The 19,122-nt window shown below is 36.9% G+C and overlaps 1 protein-coding gene and 3 non-coding genes across 4 annotated transcripts; all 4 read left to right on the top strand.

Annotated features, from left to right (window-relative positions):
- The first annotated feature begins 9,193 nt into the window (after positions 1–9,193).
- On the top strand, positions 9,194–17,747 carry pabpc1b (poly A binding protein, cytoplasmic 1 b). The gene is made up of 15 exons (XM_007230817.4): positions 9,194–9,926; positions 11,888–12,081; positions 12,387–12,502; positions 12,855–12,994; positions 13,523–13,617; positions 13,895–14,032; positions 14,359–14,454; positions 15,416–15,688; positions 15,828–15,918; positions 16,169–16,279; positions 16,395–16,543; positions 16,657–16,741; positions 17,088–17,218; positions 17,360–17,458; positions 17,573–17,747. Exons 1-14 carry the CDS (start codon positions 9,734–9,736, stop codon positions 17,450–17,452), a joined length of 1,905 nt encoding a protein of 634 aa, XP_007230879.2. The 5' UTR covers positions 9,194–9,733; the 3' UTR covers positions 17,453–17,458; positions 17,573–17,747.
- On the top strand, positions 13,150–13,285 carry LOC125799534 (small nucleolar RNA SNORA5). The gene has a single exon (XR_007438516.1). It is a non-coding gene; the product is annotated as a small nucleolar RNA SNORA5 (small nucleolar RNA).
- Positions 14,078–14,213, top strand: LOC125799532 (small nucleolar RNA SNORA5). Its single transcript, XR_007438514.1, has one exon. It is a non-coding gene; the product is annotated as a small nucleolar RNA SNORA5 (small nucleolar RNA).
- Positions 15,005–15,141, top strand: LOC125799533 (small nucleolar RNA SNORA5). The gene has a single exon (XR_007438515.1). It is a non-coding gene; the product is annotated as a small nucleolar RNA SNORA5 (small nucleolar RNA).
- Positions 17,748–19,122: the final 1,375 nt, after the last annotated feature.

Here is a 19,122-nt window from a genome sequence, read left to right as displayed (position 1 = left end):
AGCAGCATTGATGATGGTAGAGTCTGACGACTGCACAAAGCCTTCTCCAGCACATCCCAAAGATTCTCAATGAGGTTAAGATCTAGACTCTTTGGTGAACAATTCATGTGTGAAAATGATCTCATGCTCCCTGAACCACTCTTTCACAATTTCAGCCCCATGAATCCTGGCATTGTCATCTTGGAATATGCCCGAGCCATCAAGGGAGAAGAAATCCATGGAATAACCTGGTCTATATTCAGTATATTCAGGTAGTCAGCTGACCTCATTTTTTCAGCACATACTGTTGCTGAACCTAAACCTGCAGACCAACTGCAGTAACCTCAGATCAGCAACTTTTTTTTGGCCAGGCCAAGATGCACTGAGTTTTGTAACCATCCCAACTCTATATGTAGATGATTAGTCTAGACCTGAGGCTACAATGCTAATGTAGCCCCAACAAATTGGCAGGAACTATAAAAAAGTACAGTTTAAAAAAAAGTTGCTGCAGATGCTTTTTTCCCCGTTGTTATTCTTTTCTAGAAATGTATTTGAAAATGATTTAGTCTTTAGTATTATCTGCAGTTTGAGTGGGTGGAGCTAAACTTTGGTAGGGTAAATAGGTGGAGATTTAAGTGACTCATATAAGTTGGTAAATAATATTGTGTATGTAGGCTCTGCTCATATACAATCTAAAAAATATTGAGATGAATTATTTTACAGTTTCGCCCAGCCCTGTAATAAAGGTTATTAGAAATGTTGTGAGGGAAAACCTCAGTAACCCCAGGATTGTTTTGAGTCAATGAACCATTTTTGATAAGAGTTTGTGGCACACTGTTTTCTATAAACATGGACTACAGTATGCCTTCTGCCTGCTAGTGCGTTCAGCTCTGTTTTGTACCGTTGTCATTGTTTATAGAAAACAGTTCTGATAACAGATAGACTCTATAGTCTCTATTTGTTTTACATGAGTAAGTTTAATTTAAATGCTCATTTTAAGGTGTTGTGCCTGCATTTTTATTTTATTTTAAAATGTCATCAGGCAAAAAAACATATAGGCATCTACAGTGTTATTTGAGTTATATATAGAACCCTTAAAGAACCTTCATTGAAGAGTGCATGGTCGATGAGCTGTCTGAGCATAGATCAGAAGCAATTCATAAAATCAATTGAACATAAATGTATACAGACATGATATGACACCACATAACCAGACAACACAATAGAAACTGCACATCTGTGAATCAAGGTATGAAACTTACAAGGAATAAATAAAATCAAATAAAGACACATTTGGTCCAATCACAGCTGCTTATTTACTGCTGATTTAGCCGCTCGACATGAAGAAGTACATTTAATTTTTTTGTCTGCAGGGCCCCCATGTGGAGAATGAAAACAAGTGCATACAGTACCAGTCAAAAGTTTGGATACACATTCTCATTAATACTTGTTCCTTATACTACATTGTAGAATAATATTAAACACCTAAAAACTATAAAGGAATACATATGCAGTTAGGCAGTACACACAAATCTAGTTCTTCATAAACATCTGACATAAAAACCACACCCATGAAAAGCTGTTAACAAGAGCTCAGCATCTCTAAAACTTCTTTACAACCAGAGTAACCATTCCTAGTTCTTCCCCATGAAACCGACTGAGAGAATCTGCCAAGAGTGGGCAAAGTTAACATTAAAGCAAAAGGTGCCATTCTGAAAAATCTAAAGTATAAAACATATAAAACAACAGTTTAGGCTTGTTTAACACTTTTTTGTTTACTTCACAGTTGTATGTGCATTCCTTCATAGTTTTGATGTCTTCTATTTTAATCTACAATGTAGAAAATAATAATAATAAAGAAAAAAAATCAAATCAAATGTATTTGTATAGCGCTTTTTACAACTGGTGTTGGCACAAAGCAGCTTTACAGAAACATGATTACAGGACAGAGTCAGGCAAAAACATTAAACATAGAAAATACAGAATACAGAACCCCAGTGAGTGCGGAGGCAAGGAAAAACTCCCTCAGAGCTGCAGGGGGAGGAAGAAACCTTGGGAGGACCAAGACTCACATTTAAGAGGGGACCATCCTACCACTGGTCAAACGGCTTTTGAATTAAAATTTAAAAAGTCTTTATACATCCAAAAAGGTTTTATATATTCAGGAGTATAGCAGCGCCACTAATGGCTTGGACGTAATCCATAGTGGAGAGTAAGATGGATGATGAGCAGCTGATCTGTGGATCAGCTGCTCATCATCCATGGACCTGTTTTTCCTGTAAAGCGGCTTTGTGACAACCTTTGTTGTAAAAAGCTCTATATAAATAAAATTTAATTTAATTTAATTTAATTGAATCTGTGGTGGTGGTGGAGAAGAGCTGACTTCAGAAACTTCCATCAGTCTGGCGGGACAGAGGACATGAGAGCCTATGGGTCCAACATCCATCGGTATCGGGTCAAACTTTACATAAAAAAGTTGTGTGTCCAAACTTGTGGTACTCTATAATTTTATACTGCAAGCCAAATGGGTTCTTTGAATATTTTTACTTCTGTGTAGAAACATCTATGGGTGATTGTCTTTGTTATTGTCTTTGACCTTTAATTAAGGCAAAGAACCACTGAAATATTCATATTTCTTTTCATTTAATATAGATGCACTTACTGGGCATTTTATTAGGAAGACAGGATAACTATAGCTTACTTTTTGCCAAAGAAACTGGCAACATCCAAGGACCGGGTAAAACAATATCATTAATACACACAAATAATTACATTATTAAAATAATAAAAACTTAAATAAATGTACAAAACCAAAGATGTGCATTTTTACTTAGATAATATACTGAGAAAATACTGTTTGGAAGGGTAACATTTATGTAAGAGTTTTTATGTCACTTCTTTTACCTTTTTTATAATTTTATTTCTATTTTTTTTCTCCCTAAATTACACAGCCAATTACCCAACCCACTCATTAGGACTCCCCCTATCACTAGTAATGTCCCAACACCAGAAGGGTGAAGACTAGCACACGCCTCCTCTGATACATGTAAAGTCATCATATCTTTTCGAACTGCTGCTGATGCAGAATTGCCGAGTAGTATAACAGCGAGCCACCCACACAAATTCTGATATTTTTAGAACGAAAAATTTCCCTCCCTTCAAGTTTAAAAAAATATTTTTTCCACTTAGAGAAAAAATAGATGCTTGCTAAATCAAAACAACGCAAAGAAAACACAAGAAAATGAAGTTTAAGTCCAAGTAGTGTTCTATTCCATAATATAAATTCATGCATACATACAGATGCAATGCCATCTGTATCTGAATGTAGTTTTGTGACTTACAGTATGCATTTCACTAAATAAGGACGGGTGGGTCAGACCCTATCAGCAAAATTAATCGGTGTGGCTAAAGTTTTTCTTTACAAATAACCAGCAGCTGTTTAATAAATTGGTCAGTCTTCAAAGAGTTGATGAGAGTCTACTTGTAAATAAGATTTGACGCTCCTGATGTAGGGAAGTAAGAAGGTATTTGAGATTCAGCAGAAATATGCATGTGTTAGGATATTAATGTTTTCATAAAGCTCTGTTTTCCACATTTACACAACAACACTAAAAACTGAGTTAAAAAAAACTTAATCTTGAAGAGTGACCAAAAATGCCATTTTTAGAAGAAAACTAAAAACACTCACAAATATTTTTTTTTTTTCGAACACCCAGTTTGTCTGGATAGGACATAACCATTTCAGCAAAATGCTGTAAAATATCAGGTTCAGTCCTTAACATTTTATTCCTGGGCACCACTTTACAACCATACTTCTGACAGTAATAAACAAGTAATGTTTAAGAACTAATTATTAATTGACACTAGTTAAGGCACTATTAAATATTACTACATTTTAATGTTAAGAATGATGTATATAAGGAATTGAGACATTAGTTTAAAATGTAAAGAGAAATGATTATCAATGTTTTAACTAGTGTTGGTTAATAATTAGTTATGGTATAAGTGTTGTTAAATAATGTACTCTTATTATAAAGTGTTACTAGTTCCTGAATTTCTGGACTGCATTACTGGTACTCACACCTCTTGGGAGTGCTGATAGCTGCTGGGTGGAGTAAGAAACTACACTGCAGTTCTACAGTTCCTACGATTTTTGAGCTTTCTTTTTAATTTTGAAATACACTTTTACTGCAATTTATGTTTAACTGGCATCACAGTACATTTTCTGGGGGTGGAGTTCTCTCTACACACGTCTGCAGTTGTGTAATGATGATTGTGACTGTCTTTTTACTTTGATCACTGTATCATCAGTGTCTTCTTAGATATTATCTCCTCCTTTATTAGACCTACTCATCAAAGTTACTGTCTGTAATGTAATCATAAGCCAGAGGGACTTGTTTTCTCTTTCTGAGCAGGTCACAAAAAATGTGTGAAGCTGTTCAAAGTGTTGACATTCTGACTCATTTATCGAGTTCTGATGCTGAATAAATGAAATTAGATGCAATCAGATTTTTCCAACACACTAAAGAAACATGAATGAACGTGAATGCCCCCATTAAATGAATGGTTAGTCAATTCTGTGATTTGAACCATGACTCATAAATTAAACACTGATCATCAAGCTGTGGTCACACTATCATGTGACATATGACACATGACACAGATAAAAAGGAAATAATTAAATTACCAACAAAATAAGACTGTCTTACACTACTTGTACGTTAATTTATGTCATTTAAAGAGGACCTTATATATATATATATATATATATATATATATATATATATATATATATATATGTATACAGTATTGTGTATATGTTTAGGCACCTGTGGGAATTTTAGTGAAGAATAAGAGTCTTAACTGTGAAGTAAGTGTTTATTAGCCCAGTAAAGCATTAGCATTAAAATAAATACAAACAGCAATTTTACAAAAAGCAGAGCTTTTACAACAATGTTTTCTTTAAAGCATCTCCTAATCTGAGTTTAATAGAGTTATTTCTAGTTCTCATCATATCAACAAGAGGTTTGGTAAATTGGTAAATTTGTTACTTGGTGAGCTGTTGACGAAACTGAACATACATGGCATACATGCATGTATCACCTATATGATACAATATTGGCATATTGCCCACCCCTAACTGGTGGGTTTGGATAGTAAATAAAATGCCTATATTTGTGGGACAGTTTTAATGACCCCTGGTTTCCCACCATCCCACCCCTGGTTTTATCACCAGTATCACTGTAGAGACATCAGACAGTAAGTTTCTGTACTATTAACCATTTCAATCACTAAACACTGTTCATCTAAACCACTGATTTATGCAGAGACTTGTAAAATGTATGGAATGTTATTTAGTGATTATTATTATATATCATTCCAGTTGGCATCAGTTTACAGGCAATATCTCAAATAGATCTTTATTTATTTCCTTTTCCTCTCTCTCTCCAGCTCATTACTGAGCAGTGAATAAAAGTGACTGGGCTGGTTGATCAGGTCCTGAAGGAAACTAGGTTTATTGTAACATATTTACTGGAACAGTAACCTCTGAACTATGTAAACCTGTGAACAATTTTGACAGCATAGCTGTAAGCTTACCCAAAACATGACAAGCCCTCACATGCTGACACGATTGACAGGTTATTACACCACCACAAACTCTAGCATTTAAAATGTTCTTTAAAAATATTAAACTAAAACCAATAGTGACTGTCATTTTTAAATATGAAATTATGACTAAAACTGAAATTACACTTTCGACAAACTGTTAAATTAGACGATTAGAATCTCAAACACATAATGTATTTGTTTTAACTCTTAATTAAATAATTGATTCTGCAAGTAAATTTCTGCAGAAAATAATGTATTGTTGCATGATTTTAAAAGTATTTTCATAATAAGTCATTCGCATGAGCTACAAGGCTAATGTTCTGTGCTCCCTAATAGGCTTGTGTACTGTGATTTCTGAAACTGTATGAATCAGTGTTCTCTGTAATCATAGACTAGCATGTAGCAGAGATATAAACACTAGCAGAATAGTTAAAGGGTCCATATAATGAAAAATGTACCATATTTTATACTAAAGAGCTTGATGTAGGTTGAATTGTGGAAGTTTTCATGCCATATACTCCATATAGGAGGCTATTTTTGTATATGTGTATGTATGTATATATAACAGTTTTTTATGTTCTTTTGTCTATCTTATTTTAGTTTGTTTATGTATCTTCTTATACACCAGTATGTGTAAATGTTTCTATATTCTTAATATTTTTTGTCCTGCTGTAACAAGTGAATTTTCCCAATGTGGATCAATAAAGTTAAATCCTAAATCCTAATCCTACAGCAGTTTGGTCTCTAGTAAAGTGACTTATATGCCTGTCATGTATACTTAACATGAATGTATGTGTATATTCTAAAGGTTATTGAAAATATGTACAGGTAAATTACTCAAGAGAGTTTTTGCAGAACTCTGTTACAGCGATATGATCCTATTAAGTTGCAGGGAGCACTGGTTTGTCATTTTTGTACCTTTTTAACTTTTTCACATGATTGATTTTTCTTCCGTCTACAAATGAGCCATTTATGTAAATCATTTTTCTTAGCTTCTCCTTGCCTTACATCATATTTATTGTAGTTCTGTTTTGCATAAGGAATGGTAACGAGATATCAATACACACTTTTGTGTGTAAAAAAATGACACAAATTAGTTTTAACTATTTATCTTTAAAACATTTACCTTTAACCATCTTTAAAACAAAAGAAAAACAATGTTGTGCTGCTGTACATATGTACATATGCCTCACATATCTAGGATTTATCCCTGAGGGCAAATATTTTATCACGGCTTGTAAACAGTAGCCAATCCAGAACCCCAGAAAGAGTGTCTGAAACCATTGTGGTCATCAGTTGGCCTGATGCCACAATACACCCTGTCAGGCCATCTGTTTCAGAATTGGTATTAACTATTAAATCTTCACTGACTTCCCTCAAGGGGATCCTCAGGCAGAAACAGAGGGTCTAATACCAATTTATAAAGCTGGTAAATATTAATGCAGGCTGGAGATGAGAACATTTTTTAACATTTATTACTTTTCAGTAAACACATCAGTATGTTTAAGTACACTGTTGTTATTTTGGTTGTTAATAGACAATAACTCATTCAATTTGAGGTAAAAAAAAAAAAAGTTCCCACAACAATTAGTTATATTCTTTGTGATTTGAAAAGCATTTAAGTTAAAGCAGAGGATTTCTGATGCACAATGCTAGACACGTTCTGATGGATTCCAAGTAAGAAATTCCAACTTAAGAGCCTCACTAACAGATTTCAGAAGCATTACATTTTAGTAGGTAAAGCAATGGTATTAAACAGTTTATTGACACTTCTGTCTATTTGTGTCTTGTTAAATTAGTTGTACATACAGTACTGTCCAACTTTTATCTGTGGTCATGCATCCTTTGGATGTGCAATGTACTGCATAATTTGTTATCACCTGGTATCGCTAACATTTTCACCCTTGCATCCCTCACTTGTGCATGATCACTAGTTGTGCAGGGCTGTAGGGTGTCATATTTCTCTAAATTCCCCCAACAATAATGCTGAAAGGTGCCTCCAATGAGCATTTAATGCATCATTCTTGTAAATTCACATCAGATCACACAGTTTGTGTGAAGGCAGTTACCTATGTTTATTACCTATGGTCATTGCATATACCAATTTAAAAAAGGAGAAAGATTTTTTTTGCCTTTGTAAGTGGGATCTATTATCTTTTTATCTATTATCTTTTATCTATTTTATTCAAATAGAAAAAAATGTATATCACGTATCTGAAAATTCTGAGCATTTAAATCATTTTAATGACATTTCATTATCCTTGATATGATTCTCTGCTACTAACCACTTCTCAGCAGTGTGAACATAGCAACTGCGATATTGGGTGTTTATCCCTTAAGATTCCATGAACATGGATGTGCCACAGGCTATTTAAAATCAAATCAAACAAATTTGTTTGTATAGCACTTTTTACAACTGATGTTGTCACAAAGCAGCTTTTCGGAAAAGAGAATCAGAAAAAAAGACCTGATACAATACAGAACCAGCAGTTAAATAGAGAATAGATACAATATAGAACCCCTGTTAAATACAGAATACATACAATACAGAACCGCCAGTTAAATATAGAATACATACAAAACAGAACCCCTGTTAAAAGACGTGGCAAGGTCTTTACAGCACTTTGTCCTTCACTTTACCTCATGAAGTTCCTAAGTGACATATACTGAACGGCACAGATGGTGTCACAGCACAGTATGTTAATGTGTAAACATGTGACATCATTTACAAAATGCGTGTGTGCTTAATTAGTGTTTGTGACAAAAGCAGTTATTTTTAAAGTGTATTTTTGCTTCTGAATGTTTTTATTAAAAAATAATATATTACATATAACCAGTTCTGACATTTTTTTCTTGATTCAAGAACGAAATGATGAAATAAAAGTTATGCTTTTTTAAACTTTTTAACCTTTAAATATTTCCCAAATATTACTATAAATCTTTTTTAAATTACTAAAATGCTGTATATGTATCTACTGGAGTATATTTTTTTCTTTCCTATGACCACTTTCACTTTACTACATATTTTCGATGTATTTAAAACTATTACTTCCATCATTTTGTTATGTGCTGCATTGTTACTCGCTACAATTATGAAAATGTTACAAATAATTCCAAACCCTCATACACTGCACTGCACTGCACTGCTCTGTTTGATTAGGCTCCTCGTCACTGAGCAAAAAACACAATCAACCTAGTTATATAGTCTAATAAGACCGTGCTGCTCCCTTTCTGCCTTTTACTCTGCTTTCTGTAATAACTACATAATACTGTACTGTTCTTTTACTTTCAGCACTTTTCAGTAAATTACTACTAAAATACTTAAGTACAAAAACTTTGAAATACTTTAGTACTTTCACTCAAATATGGATCTTAAAGAACTCAATTTCTACTCAAGTCACTTTTTTTGATAAATCCCTTGTACTTTATACTCAGGTCTGTGTCTCTAGTACTTTATACAGTATCTCTGATCCTGTCAGTCTCTGTTGCCCAGCTCTCTCTGGAGGTGTCGTCATCGTGAGCTGCGCTGGTGCGGCCCCCCCTCCTGAGCGGAGGTGAATGGTTCGTTCCGGAGACGCGGCGCTCGCGCTATAAATACCACTGCGCTGCGGATCCGGCCCTCCCCGAAACCCCCCGGCTGTTAGTGCGGTGTGAATGCGTGTGTGCTGCTGAGCTAGGCACACATTATATAAAAAAATAAAAAACAAAAAAAAATTTAAAAATCTAAAAACTCTTAAAAAATCCTTTCTTTTTTCTTTTTTTTAAGAAAACAAGTCGGTGAAGCAGGAGCAGAACTCTCGGCACATCAGGAGGAGAAACTAACGCTGAAGAACTTCAACCCAAACCCGAGCTAGAAGGCCTTACGACCGATTTCCTTCGATTTAACAACTCGTTTATCTTAAATTAGCGCCGATTACTTAATTTAATCTCTTAATTTCTTAACCCCAAATTCTTATTTGTAGATTCGGCGACTATTTTAACTCGAGCTTTTTTAAAAAAGCCCATTTTAAGGTCGGACACGTTTTTTTTAAGTTAGCCTATTGCTAATCGAAGCTCGTCCGTTGGCGTGAGGAAAGCGCGTGAGCGGAGCTGAAGGAAATTCAAACGTATCTTCTGGTCGCTCGAGTTTGGATCGGAATCAAAGATGAACCCCAGCGCTCCCAGCTACCCGATGGCCTCCCTGTACGTCGGGGATCTCCACCAGGATGTGACCGAGGCCATGCTGTATGAGAAGTTCAGCCCGGCTGGGGCGATTCTCTCCATCCGCGTCTGCCGAGACATGATCACACGCCGCTCGCTCGGCTACGCCTACGTCAACTTCCAGCAGCCGGCAGACGGTGAGCTTCCCCCCGAGTAGCGGAGCACTACAGCCCGCGGTTCTGACGCAGGCTAACTTTGGGCCTGGAGGGTCTTAATGCAGCAGCATGGTCTGGTGGTCGTCTGTGACTCTTTAACGTAACTATAGCTAATGCTTCTCACACGAGCGGTCACGCGTTTAAAACAATTGTCGTGAATCGTGTGCTTTAGGTATTGATTAATTAGCTAATCTACATTAGGTGGCGTTCAACAAGCTAGTAAGCTAGCTGGCTATCTTGGCTACTAGTAAGGACTGACTGTGTTGGATCAGAAAATAACCCGCAACGTGCTGTTTGCCCGCCCTCCAGGACCAAAAATGGGCTCCCTGTGTGTAACACTATAACGTTATAGCTAGTTAGGTTAAGTAGGCAGCAGGGGTGGGCGATGTGGTGGGTATATTGACACTTTTAGACCAAATGTATGTTAACTTACTGGTAGAAGCAGTTTGTTAATACTACTAACAGCTGCATAAACTGCTGTAACGTTATGTTATCTAGTTAAACAGGCTTAAGCACGTATATCTAATGAAATGTGCATATAGTCACACTTACTATTTATGTAAATGTTCTTTATTTTTAATTGCTTATATGAAGTTCTCCCAAACTTACATTGTGTATCAATTTATGTTTTATGGTAAAGCTTTTTAAAGCAGTCATCTGTGTATTGGCCTTTTTTTTAAGCTAAGAGTTTTTTTGTACTTAAGTTTAAATGCATTTGCTTTAGTCTAAGTCCTGATCTTGAGTTCTGTTTCAAGCAATACAGATTTACGCTGATTTTTAACTAGCTTATTTTCTCAGATTTTGTTGGACATATCATGCCATGTTATTAATTAACATTACCCCCTGAAATTACTAAACTACACTCTTGTCCGAAAAGTGGGGGTTGTATAAATGAAGGTTATTTAGCTGGCTGCTTTGGGCCTATCCAGCATGGGCAAGCTAGTTAGCTAGCTAACTGCTAATGCTAACACAGCACTAAGCTTATTAGTGAAAGAGCAGCTTTAATAGGCTCAGAAACTGAATCATAATTGTTTGAAGAGGTCCTATAGATGTGAGCAGTTTAATAAAGTAGAAAGTCCAAGCTGTAGAAAAGCATGTGCTCCCTGTGCGCACATGGCTGTACCAGGAGTAGGCCTGACTGGGTGGAGGAGGACCGAGAAGGAGTGGAAGGCCAAGATAACTTCATACCTCCCACCCAGGCAGGAGGGGATTACAAAATGTGCATCAATGTACTACATGTATATACTATCAGGCATATCTGATGTTTGCCGTTTTCTTTTAGCACTAAAACTAGAGGGCTGATATAACTAGCATGTGCTGGATAGTCATGTAAATGGGTTCATGCAGAGGTTGTTCCAACGAGAATATATATATCTATATATATATATATATATATATATATATATATATATATATATATATATATATATATATATATATATATATATATAATGCATGCACGTGCTAAAAAATAGATGATAAGCATTGGCCGATTGTGATCAATCACCTCTTTGGTTTGAATTATGTCCTATGGTGGCCAATTTCATTAGAATGTCCTTAAAGGAGATATAGGCAGAGTTGTCCCTGTAACAATATACATAAATATAGAAATATCAATCACTTGGGATGGGAACCCCATGTATATGGGCACCAAGCATGAAACTGTATAAAAATGAACTTTGTTCCTTGTTGAAGATGAACCTGTTAAGTTCATGAGGGACATTTGAAGAAATGTTGTAGTACTTTGGCATGAAGATAACGAAGATTCATATATCAAAACGTCAGCATTATTATGTGAAGAGAAAATCTGGTCATGGATAGTTCCTTTTTTTTTGAGTGTATAACAATAACTAAGAAAATTTCCAAGTGATTTGCACATAATATTAAAGCAAAAAAGGTAGGCAGTGTAATAAATAATTTTGTTTTTGTTTCCCGTGTTACAGCTGAGCGTGCTTTGGACACCATGAACTTTGATGTGATCAAAGGCAGGCCTGTTCGCATTATGTGGTCTCAACGCGACCCCTCACTGAGGAAAAGTGGAGTTGGCAACATCTTTATCAAGAACTTGGACAAATCTATTGACAACAAGGCCCTTTACGACACCTTTTCTGCTTTTGGAAACATCTTATCCTGCAAGGTAAGAGACCAAGCATATGTTTGTGGTGGACTGGATCTAGGGCTGGGCAATGTGGTAAAGTTAGTGTAATTAGACATTTTCATTATGCGCAATGTTTGATATATTAAAAAAAAAAAAAAAAAGACCAGCAGCTTCATGAAATGCATCATAATCCAATAAATAGTCATATTGCCCACTCCTGACTGCAACATGTTTTTGGGTTTTGCCTTGTTTTTTGTTCACTTGTTGGTTTTACTTGTGCACGACTGCTTGTGGTGGCTGCATGACTTTGATTTGCATTTGCTCCCCTTTGTCTTCTTTCCAAGGTGGTTTGTGATGAGAATGGCTCAAAAGGTTACGGCTTTGTGCACTTTGAGACCCAGGAGGCCGCCGAAAGGGCCATTGAGAAAATGAACGGCATGTTACTCAATGACAGAAAAGTGTAAGTGGACTATTAGTGTCAGTGTCATTTAAATTAATCTGTCTGTGCTCCGCATACAGAACTTGTAAGACTGGAGGACTTTTTTATGTTCGGCAGAGTGAAATTTTACTAGCACTCTTTGAATTTTATTTCAAAATGTTTAGGCCAGCATCACTACCATAAGACACAACACATTTGGCATGGATGGTTAAAATGGGTGCTGTGGTCACTGATTAAATAGCAGATGTGTAGAAACTAACAAGCACTTTTTTCTATGCAAGATGTTTGGAGAATGCTGTGTAAAATGTGGTACTGTATAATAAAACTGAGCTTGTATTAAGGTTTTCTCCACTCTAAATGTTTATAAATGCAGGTTTGTGGGGCGCTTCAAATCTCGCAAAGAACGCGAGGCTGAGCTTGGAGCCAGAGCCAAGGAATTCACCAATGTCTACATCAAAAATTTTGGAGAAGACATGGATGATGAGAAACTTAAGGAGGTCTTCAGCAAATATGGTATGGTTTCGTCCTTAACATTTACTGTGAAAATGAACCATTGTTGGGAACCTGTAGTTTCCAACAATGGTTGGAAGTCTCAAGTGATTTTACTGGTAAATGATTCCAGGAATCCTAAATCAAAATGATCCTGTTTGGTATTAAACATGACTTTTTGCAGCCTTGTCAAATTCAGTGTAACCCCCACAGTGGGATACATTGGCCAAAATGGCTGCCACAATAAGCGAGTAGTCCATGGGCCCCATGTTCGAGTTTATAAGATATTGGGGATAAATAGGGCTATGAACAAGTGCTTAATCCTCCTTACTTAATCACCAGTTTCCATTAAGGCAAATCAGCCTAATAGACCTTAAACATTTTAGTCAAGCAAAACTCAGCAAAACTTTTTTTTTTTTTTTTTTTTTAACTTGCAGCTATATCCCTTTCAAAATGTCCCCTTCCTAGATCTACACGCATAGAGCAAAGAGTTCACTTTGGGTCTTGGGACTTAAGTTAATGAAAGCGTGCATTTTTTTTTTTTATTAACAGGCAATTCTATGAGTATCCGTGTGATGACTGACGACAGTGGCAAATCCAGAGGCTTTGGCTTTGTCAGCTTTGAAAGGCATGAAGATGCTCAAAAGGTTGGTGCAACATCAAGAACATGCATTTTAAGTTTAGTCCACGTTAGATGTTTTTCAAGTTAAAACAGTTCTGTTCCAATATGCTATATTTTTAACAAGAGGATCACCTTTGTAGTGGCATCTAGAACAGTCTTGCATATATATTTAAGACTTTACATAAGGTGTATAGAAAATTGAGTTCTTTGGCTCACACATGCCAAAAATCTACTGTTTTAAAATTTAGGTTTTAGTGTAGACCTTAAAACGAAATGGTAAAGTATTCCCTGACCTCTTGCAGGCTGTAGATGAGATGAATGGAAAAGAGCTCAATGGGAAGCTAATCTACGTCGGCCGTGCTCAGAAGAAGGTGGAGCGTCAGACTGAACTGAAGCGCAAGTTTGAGCAGATGAAGCAGGATCGTATGACTCGTTACCAGGTTGGTCTGATTGGACGAAAAAAAATGTATATAAAAATGTCCACTTGCAGCCTTGTCAAATTCAGTGCAGCACCGGCAATGAGCTGCACTGGCCCAAATGGCTGCCACAGTAAAAGTAGTCCATGGGCCCCAACGTTCTGAAACTGGTAGATCTTGGGGATAATTGGGGCTATCGACAAGCACTGAAATTAAGTGATTTACTGTACTTACTGTACTTACTGACTTACTGTACAGTAAGTTTGCAGACTGATCTCAAATGCATCTATATAAGATTTAGAATTCAAATTTGTACAAATTGTAATGTTTGTTTTTATTATTGTTTGTAGGGTGTCAATCTTTACGTGAAGAACCTGGACGATGGCATTGATGACGAACGTCTCCGCAAAGAGTTTTCACCTTTTGGAACCATCACCAGTGCCAAGGTATACATGTTTAGTAGCTGCACAATTTAAAGGAATATCTTTGAGATTTAATTTTCTGTAGAGAAGTTTATTTGCTTACTCTTATTGGACATGCTGGCCTTTTTGCCAGTAGACTGTTTTTACTTCCTGCTGCAGATGGTGCATAATATCCATTTATCTATAGTCTTCAAAAAAATAGAAAATTAGTGCCATATTTTGAACTATAATTATAACTAATTTTCCCAAAAATCATTAGTGTGCCTTTTAATACGTATGTATGAATTTTACCGGTCAGCTTGTAAGGAGCAGTAAAGCCACTCCACTGAAATAAGAGTTTCAGTTTAGTTTCCCAGCACTGGGGCTTCCATTCTCGAGTACGATCACCGTATAGTGCAAAAATACGGCAAGCTTAAGGCCTCAACATTGCTGTAGTATTGAACCATTAGCAGAAACTTGTGGTTTGGTGCATTTTTTTTTTATTTATTTATTTATTTTTTTTATATATATATACACATACACTGTTTAATTTCATTGATGAATAAAAATGATTCTGTTGGGTATAAATACTTTTTGCAGCCTTGTCAAATTCAGTGTAACCCCCCTCAGTGGGATACACTGGCCAAAATGGCTGCAACAATAAGCGAGTAGTCCATGGGCCCCATGTTCGAATTTTCAAGATATTGGGGATAAATAGGGCTATGAACAAGTGCTCAGTTCTCCCTACTTAATCACCAGTTTTAGAGCAGTTTCTCCAGACATCAATTAGACCACAGTTTAAACAGACTAAATGGAACAGTCACATTTGAAAGATTTTGTTTTTTAATCATCTAGGCAAATTAGCCTAAGACTCTATATTTTTATATTTTAGTCTATAATGATCAGTGATGTTTGCCTCATCACGAAGACAAATACTTATAAAATGTTGTAACATGTCCCTAGTTCTGGTTAGCAGCAGTGTTCTCACTTAATCTTTTTTCTGCAGGTTATGATGGACGGAGGTCGCAGTAAAGGATTCGGATTCGTCTGCTTTTCCTCTCCTGAGGAGGCCACTAAGGCTGTAACAGAGATGAACGGGCGAATTGTTGCCACAAAGCCACTGTATGTTGCTCTGGCTCAGCGTAAAGAGGAGCGTCAGGCTCACCTTACCAACCAGTACATGCAGAGGATGGCCAGCGTCCGTGCAGTTCCCAACCCTGTTCTCAACCCGTACCAGCCTGCCCCACCATCCGGATACTTCATGGCTGCCATTCCACAGGTTTGTGTTGCATCTAAAATTGCCGATTGCACTTAATGATTAAGGACTTGCAGATCAGGCATCCAAATGTGCATTTTTGCAGCAAAATGTTTTGATGTTTTCACAGCAATTTAATAGTCATTGTTGGTTTTATTCAAAGGCCCAAAACAGAGCTGCGTACTATCCTACAAGTCAGCTGGCCCAGCTTCGACCAAGCCCACGCTGGGCTACCCAGGGTGTCCGACCTCAACGTAAGTACACCTACAGACACACAGGTGTTCCTTTTAATTAATACCCAATTTATGGACTAGTTTATTCAAAATGAGCGCAACTTAACTGAAAAGATTTAATGCAAGTTCACATTTTCCTTAAAGTAAAATGCTTTCACTTTTTAAATCAGCCTAGTAATCCATAGAATAATGGGTATTTTTAGTTCATAAATCAGATGTCTTGGTTTGTTGAGTTTTCAGCTTCTAAAGAGTGCTTAATTTCTTTCTCCAGACTTCCAGAACATGCCAGCCACCATGCGCCCATCAGCTCCAAGACCTCAGACGTTCGGTGCGATGCGGCCTCCCTCACAGGTGCCCCGCATGATGTCCGCTCAGCGTGTTGGTAAGTATTTAATTTTAACAGCTTTATTTGCTCTCATTGATCATCAGGGTATGGATGGTCTGGGTTTAAATCATTGAGGAACCAGTATTCTAAACTGTGTGCTCTCCATCTTCAGCTGCACAGACAATGGGTCCACGGCCTGCAACAGCTGCAGCCGCTGCTGCCGCAGCTCCGGTGCGCAGTGTGCCACAGTACAAATACGCAGCAGGAGTGCGCAACCCCCAGCAGCACATGAACACACAGCCTCAGGTCTCAATGCAGCAGGTGAGTCTTTACTTGTAACATTTAATGTTGCAAATGTTGGCACAGTTTCTTTTTGCTGTTGGATCACGTAACTATGAAGGCCTAATAACTGACATTCGTTTGCTCTCTTTTAGCCTGCTGTGCACGTGCAGGGACAGGAGCCTCTCACAGCCTCCATGTTGGCTGCCGCACCTCCACAGGAGCAGAAGCAGATGCTGGGTAAGTGTCATGAGCTTTCTTTGAAATATTGCATTTGACTGTCTAAAGGTAATGAGTAATGATGATTGAAGGATTTGTTTGTGTACTGCTTTGTGCTGGCAGGAAGATGGTTCACTGGTGCTTGTTTTTAGAAATGTGTACACTTTACTGTTTGCTTCAAATTTCTCTTTATAGATTAGTTGCCGTTTTATGCAGTTTAATAATTATTTTGAAACTATGGCTATTTCAAGGTTTAAGATGGATTATCTGATTACATTACCTCTAGGTAAACATTTGATTTGCTATTGCATTACTATCAGTTTAATGTAAAGACCTCTCCTGATTAACCTTTTGTATTTTCTTCCAGGTGAACGCCTCTTCCCACTTATTCAGAACATGCATCCGACTCTGGCCGGCAAGATCACAGGCATGCTGCTGGAGATTGACAACTCCGAGCTGCTGCACATGCTGGAGTCTCCTGAATCTCTGCGCTCCAAGGTCAAATACAATGCATTATTTGTAAATCACTGTTTGGTATGGGTGTTGTGCAGCCATATCATTGTCTAAATTGAGGCCATGAGCCAAACAAGTATCAGTATTTGGGTTGAATTTTAAGCTTCTACTTTCAATGTCTTTCAGGTTGATGAGGCAGTCGCTGTGCTCCAGGCTCATCAGGCTAAAGAAGCCGCTCAGAAAAATGTAACCAACTCTGCTGGTGTGCCAACCGTCTAAGCAGAGGTAACGTGAACTTGCAGTTCTCATCAATATACCAATAACTGCTCTAGACTTACTGTGTGACTTCTGTGTTTATGCATTTGAAACTGATTTTTATTTTTCCTTTTTCTGTTGCAGGGACAGAACTTCGAAACTTGCTTCACCGAGGGGGGAAAAAATGTAACATTGAAAAACAAAACATTGCAAAAAGATTTAAAACTATTTTAAAAAAAGGAAAAATGGAACTAGATTCTGCCAGGTCTGGAAAAAGAGAATGCTAGGCCTAGTAAATTATCTTAAATAAAAAAAAAAATCAGAAAAATGGAAAAAGTAAAAAATGTAAAATCTGGTGTTTTAAAAAAATATTCCATTAAAAAAAGGGGTAAATACCCATAGCATTCCTTATTTTACTAATTTTACTTTCAAAAGCTTGGCGTGTCCTGGGAGGAGAGGCGAGGGACTGCTCAACGCCAGCATTGTGAAATTCAATTGAAGATATGCTTGCTCAAATAAAATTAGTGTCTGCTATTCTGTCTGTCATTTCTTGAAATCACAGAATGCTGCTAAGCTTCACCAACCGGAGGAGAATGTAAAATTGTGATGTCAAAGAATTACCAGTTTGCAAATAATGTCAATCAGCTCAGACTACTCTGAAATGAGGTGCTCTGAAGTGACTATGGTTTCTCTTTCTGTTTAACTGAAAGGTAAAGCGTTTCCATTAAACTGAGGTTCAGGTTCTAAAACGTAACTACTTTACAAAATGGTTCATCTGGCAAAGCAAGTTTAAAACTGATCACTGTAACAACCAGTAATTACAAACAAGGAAATTGTTTATGGCATATCATGTAAACAGAGTTTAAATTGAAAGTGTTGAAGTCTGGATTGAGTGCCCATGTATAAACAGGCATAGCAGATGTTTTGGTCGCTAGTTTTTCTGTTGCATAAGACGCAAACGTGTTCAAAATCATGCTAGCCATTAAAAGTGGAAAACTAGCAAATATCTATGGCTGATTGGCTGGGTGAACACAGGACAAGAGAGTGGCATATTACCTTGTCTCATGTTTTACTAACTAACATTTTAATTAGCTGACACACCACCAGTTCTCTTAAGATCAGTGCACAGACCAACCAGTGGCATCAGATCTAGCCTCTCTAGCTCTAGTTTAAACTGGTGAGTGGCCGATCATCCTTCAGTATTGGCTTAATTATTTAAAACCTTAGATAATGACATCATAAAGTAGTGCTGCTGGTGTGAGTGCAGGGTTTTACAATGAATGGTGTTAATACTACCCATTACACACTGCTTATGCAACTCATAACATTTATGTTGGTATCTTAATACATGCAAATCAATGAAACGTAGAAACAGATTTAAAATAGATATAGGGGACCAGGAAAAAAAAGTTTGTACTAATTCACTGGTTGGTTATTGTATCAGTTTATTGCATAGTTCTGTTAATTGGTGGTCATTTCATACATTTACACATTTAGATGCTGATTAATCCTATTCCTGTTAGTCCTACGCACTGTTCTCTTACAATTGCAGTTTTTCGGTTATGGTTTAATGAAATTCCTGTTTTGACAGAAATCAGAGCCCAAATAAAAAGAAACGTCTGTATTTCAAACAGCACATACTTGAATTATTCTGGCAAGTAGTTAAATACTTGTATTGACTGAGGGTGCTATCT

This window comes from Astyanax mexicanus, chromosome 3 (genome assembly GCF_023375975.1).
Source record: "Astyanax mexicanus isolate ESR-SI-001 chromosome 3, AstMex3_surface, whole genome shotgun sequence".
NCBI classification, from domain to species: Eukaryota; Metazoa; Chordata; class Actinopteri; order Characiformes; family Acestrorhamphidae; genus Astyanax; species Astyanax mexicanus.
The sequence above is the reverse complement of the archived record's forward strand: the minus strand, read 5'-3'. Positions and strand labels throughout refer to the sequence as shown.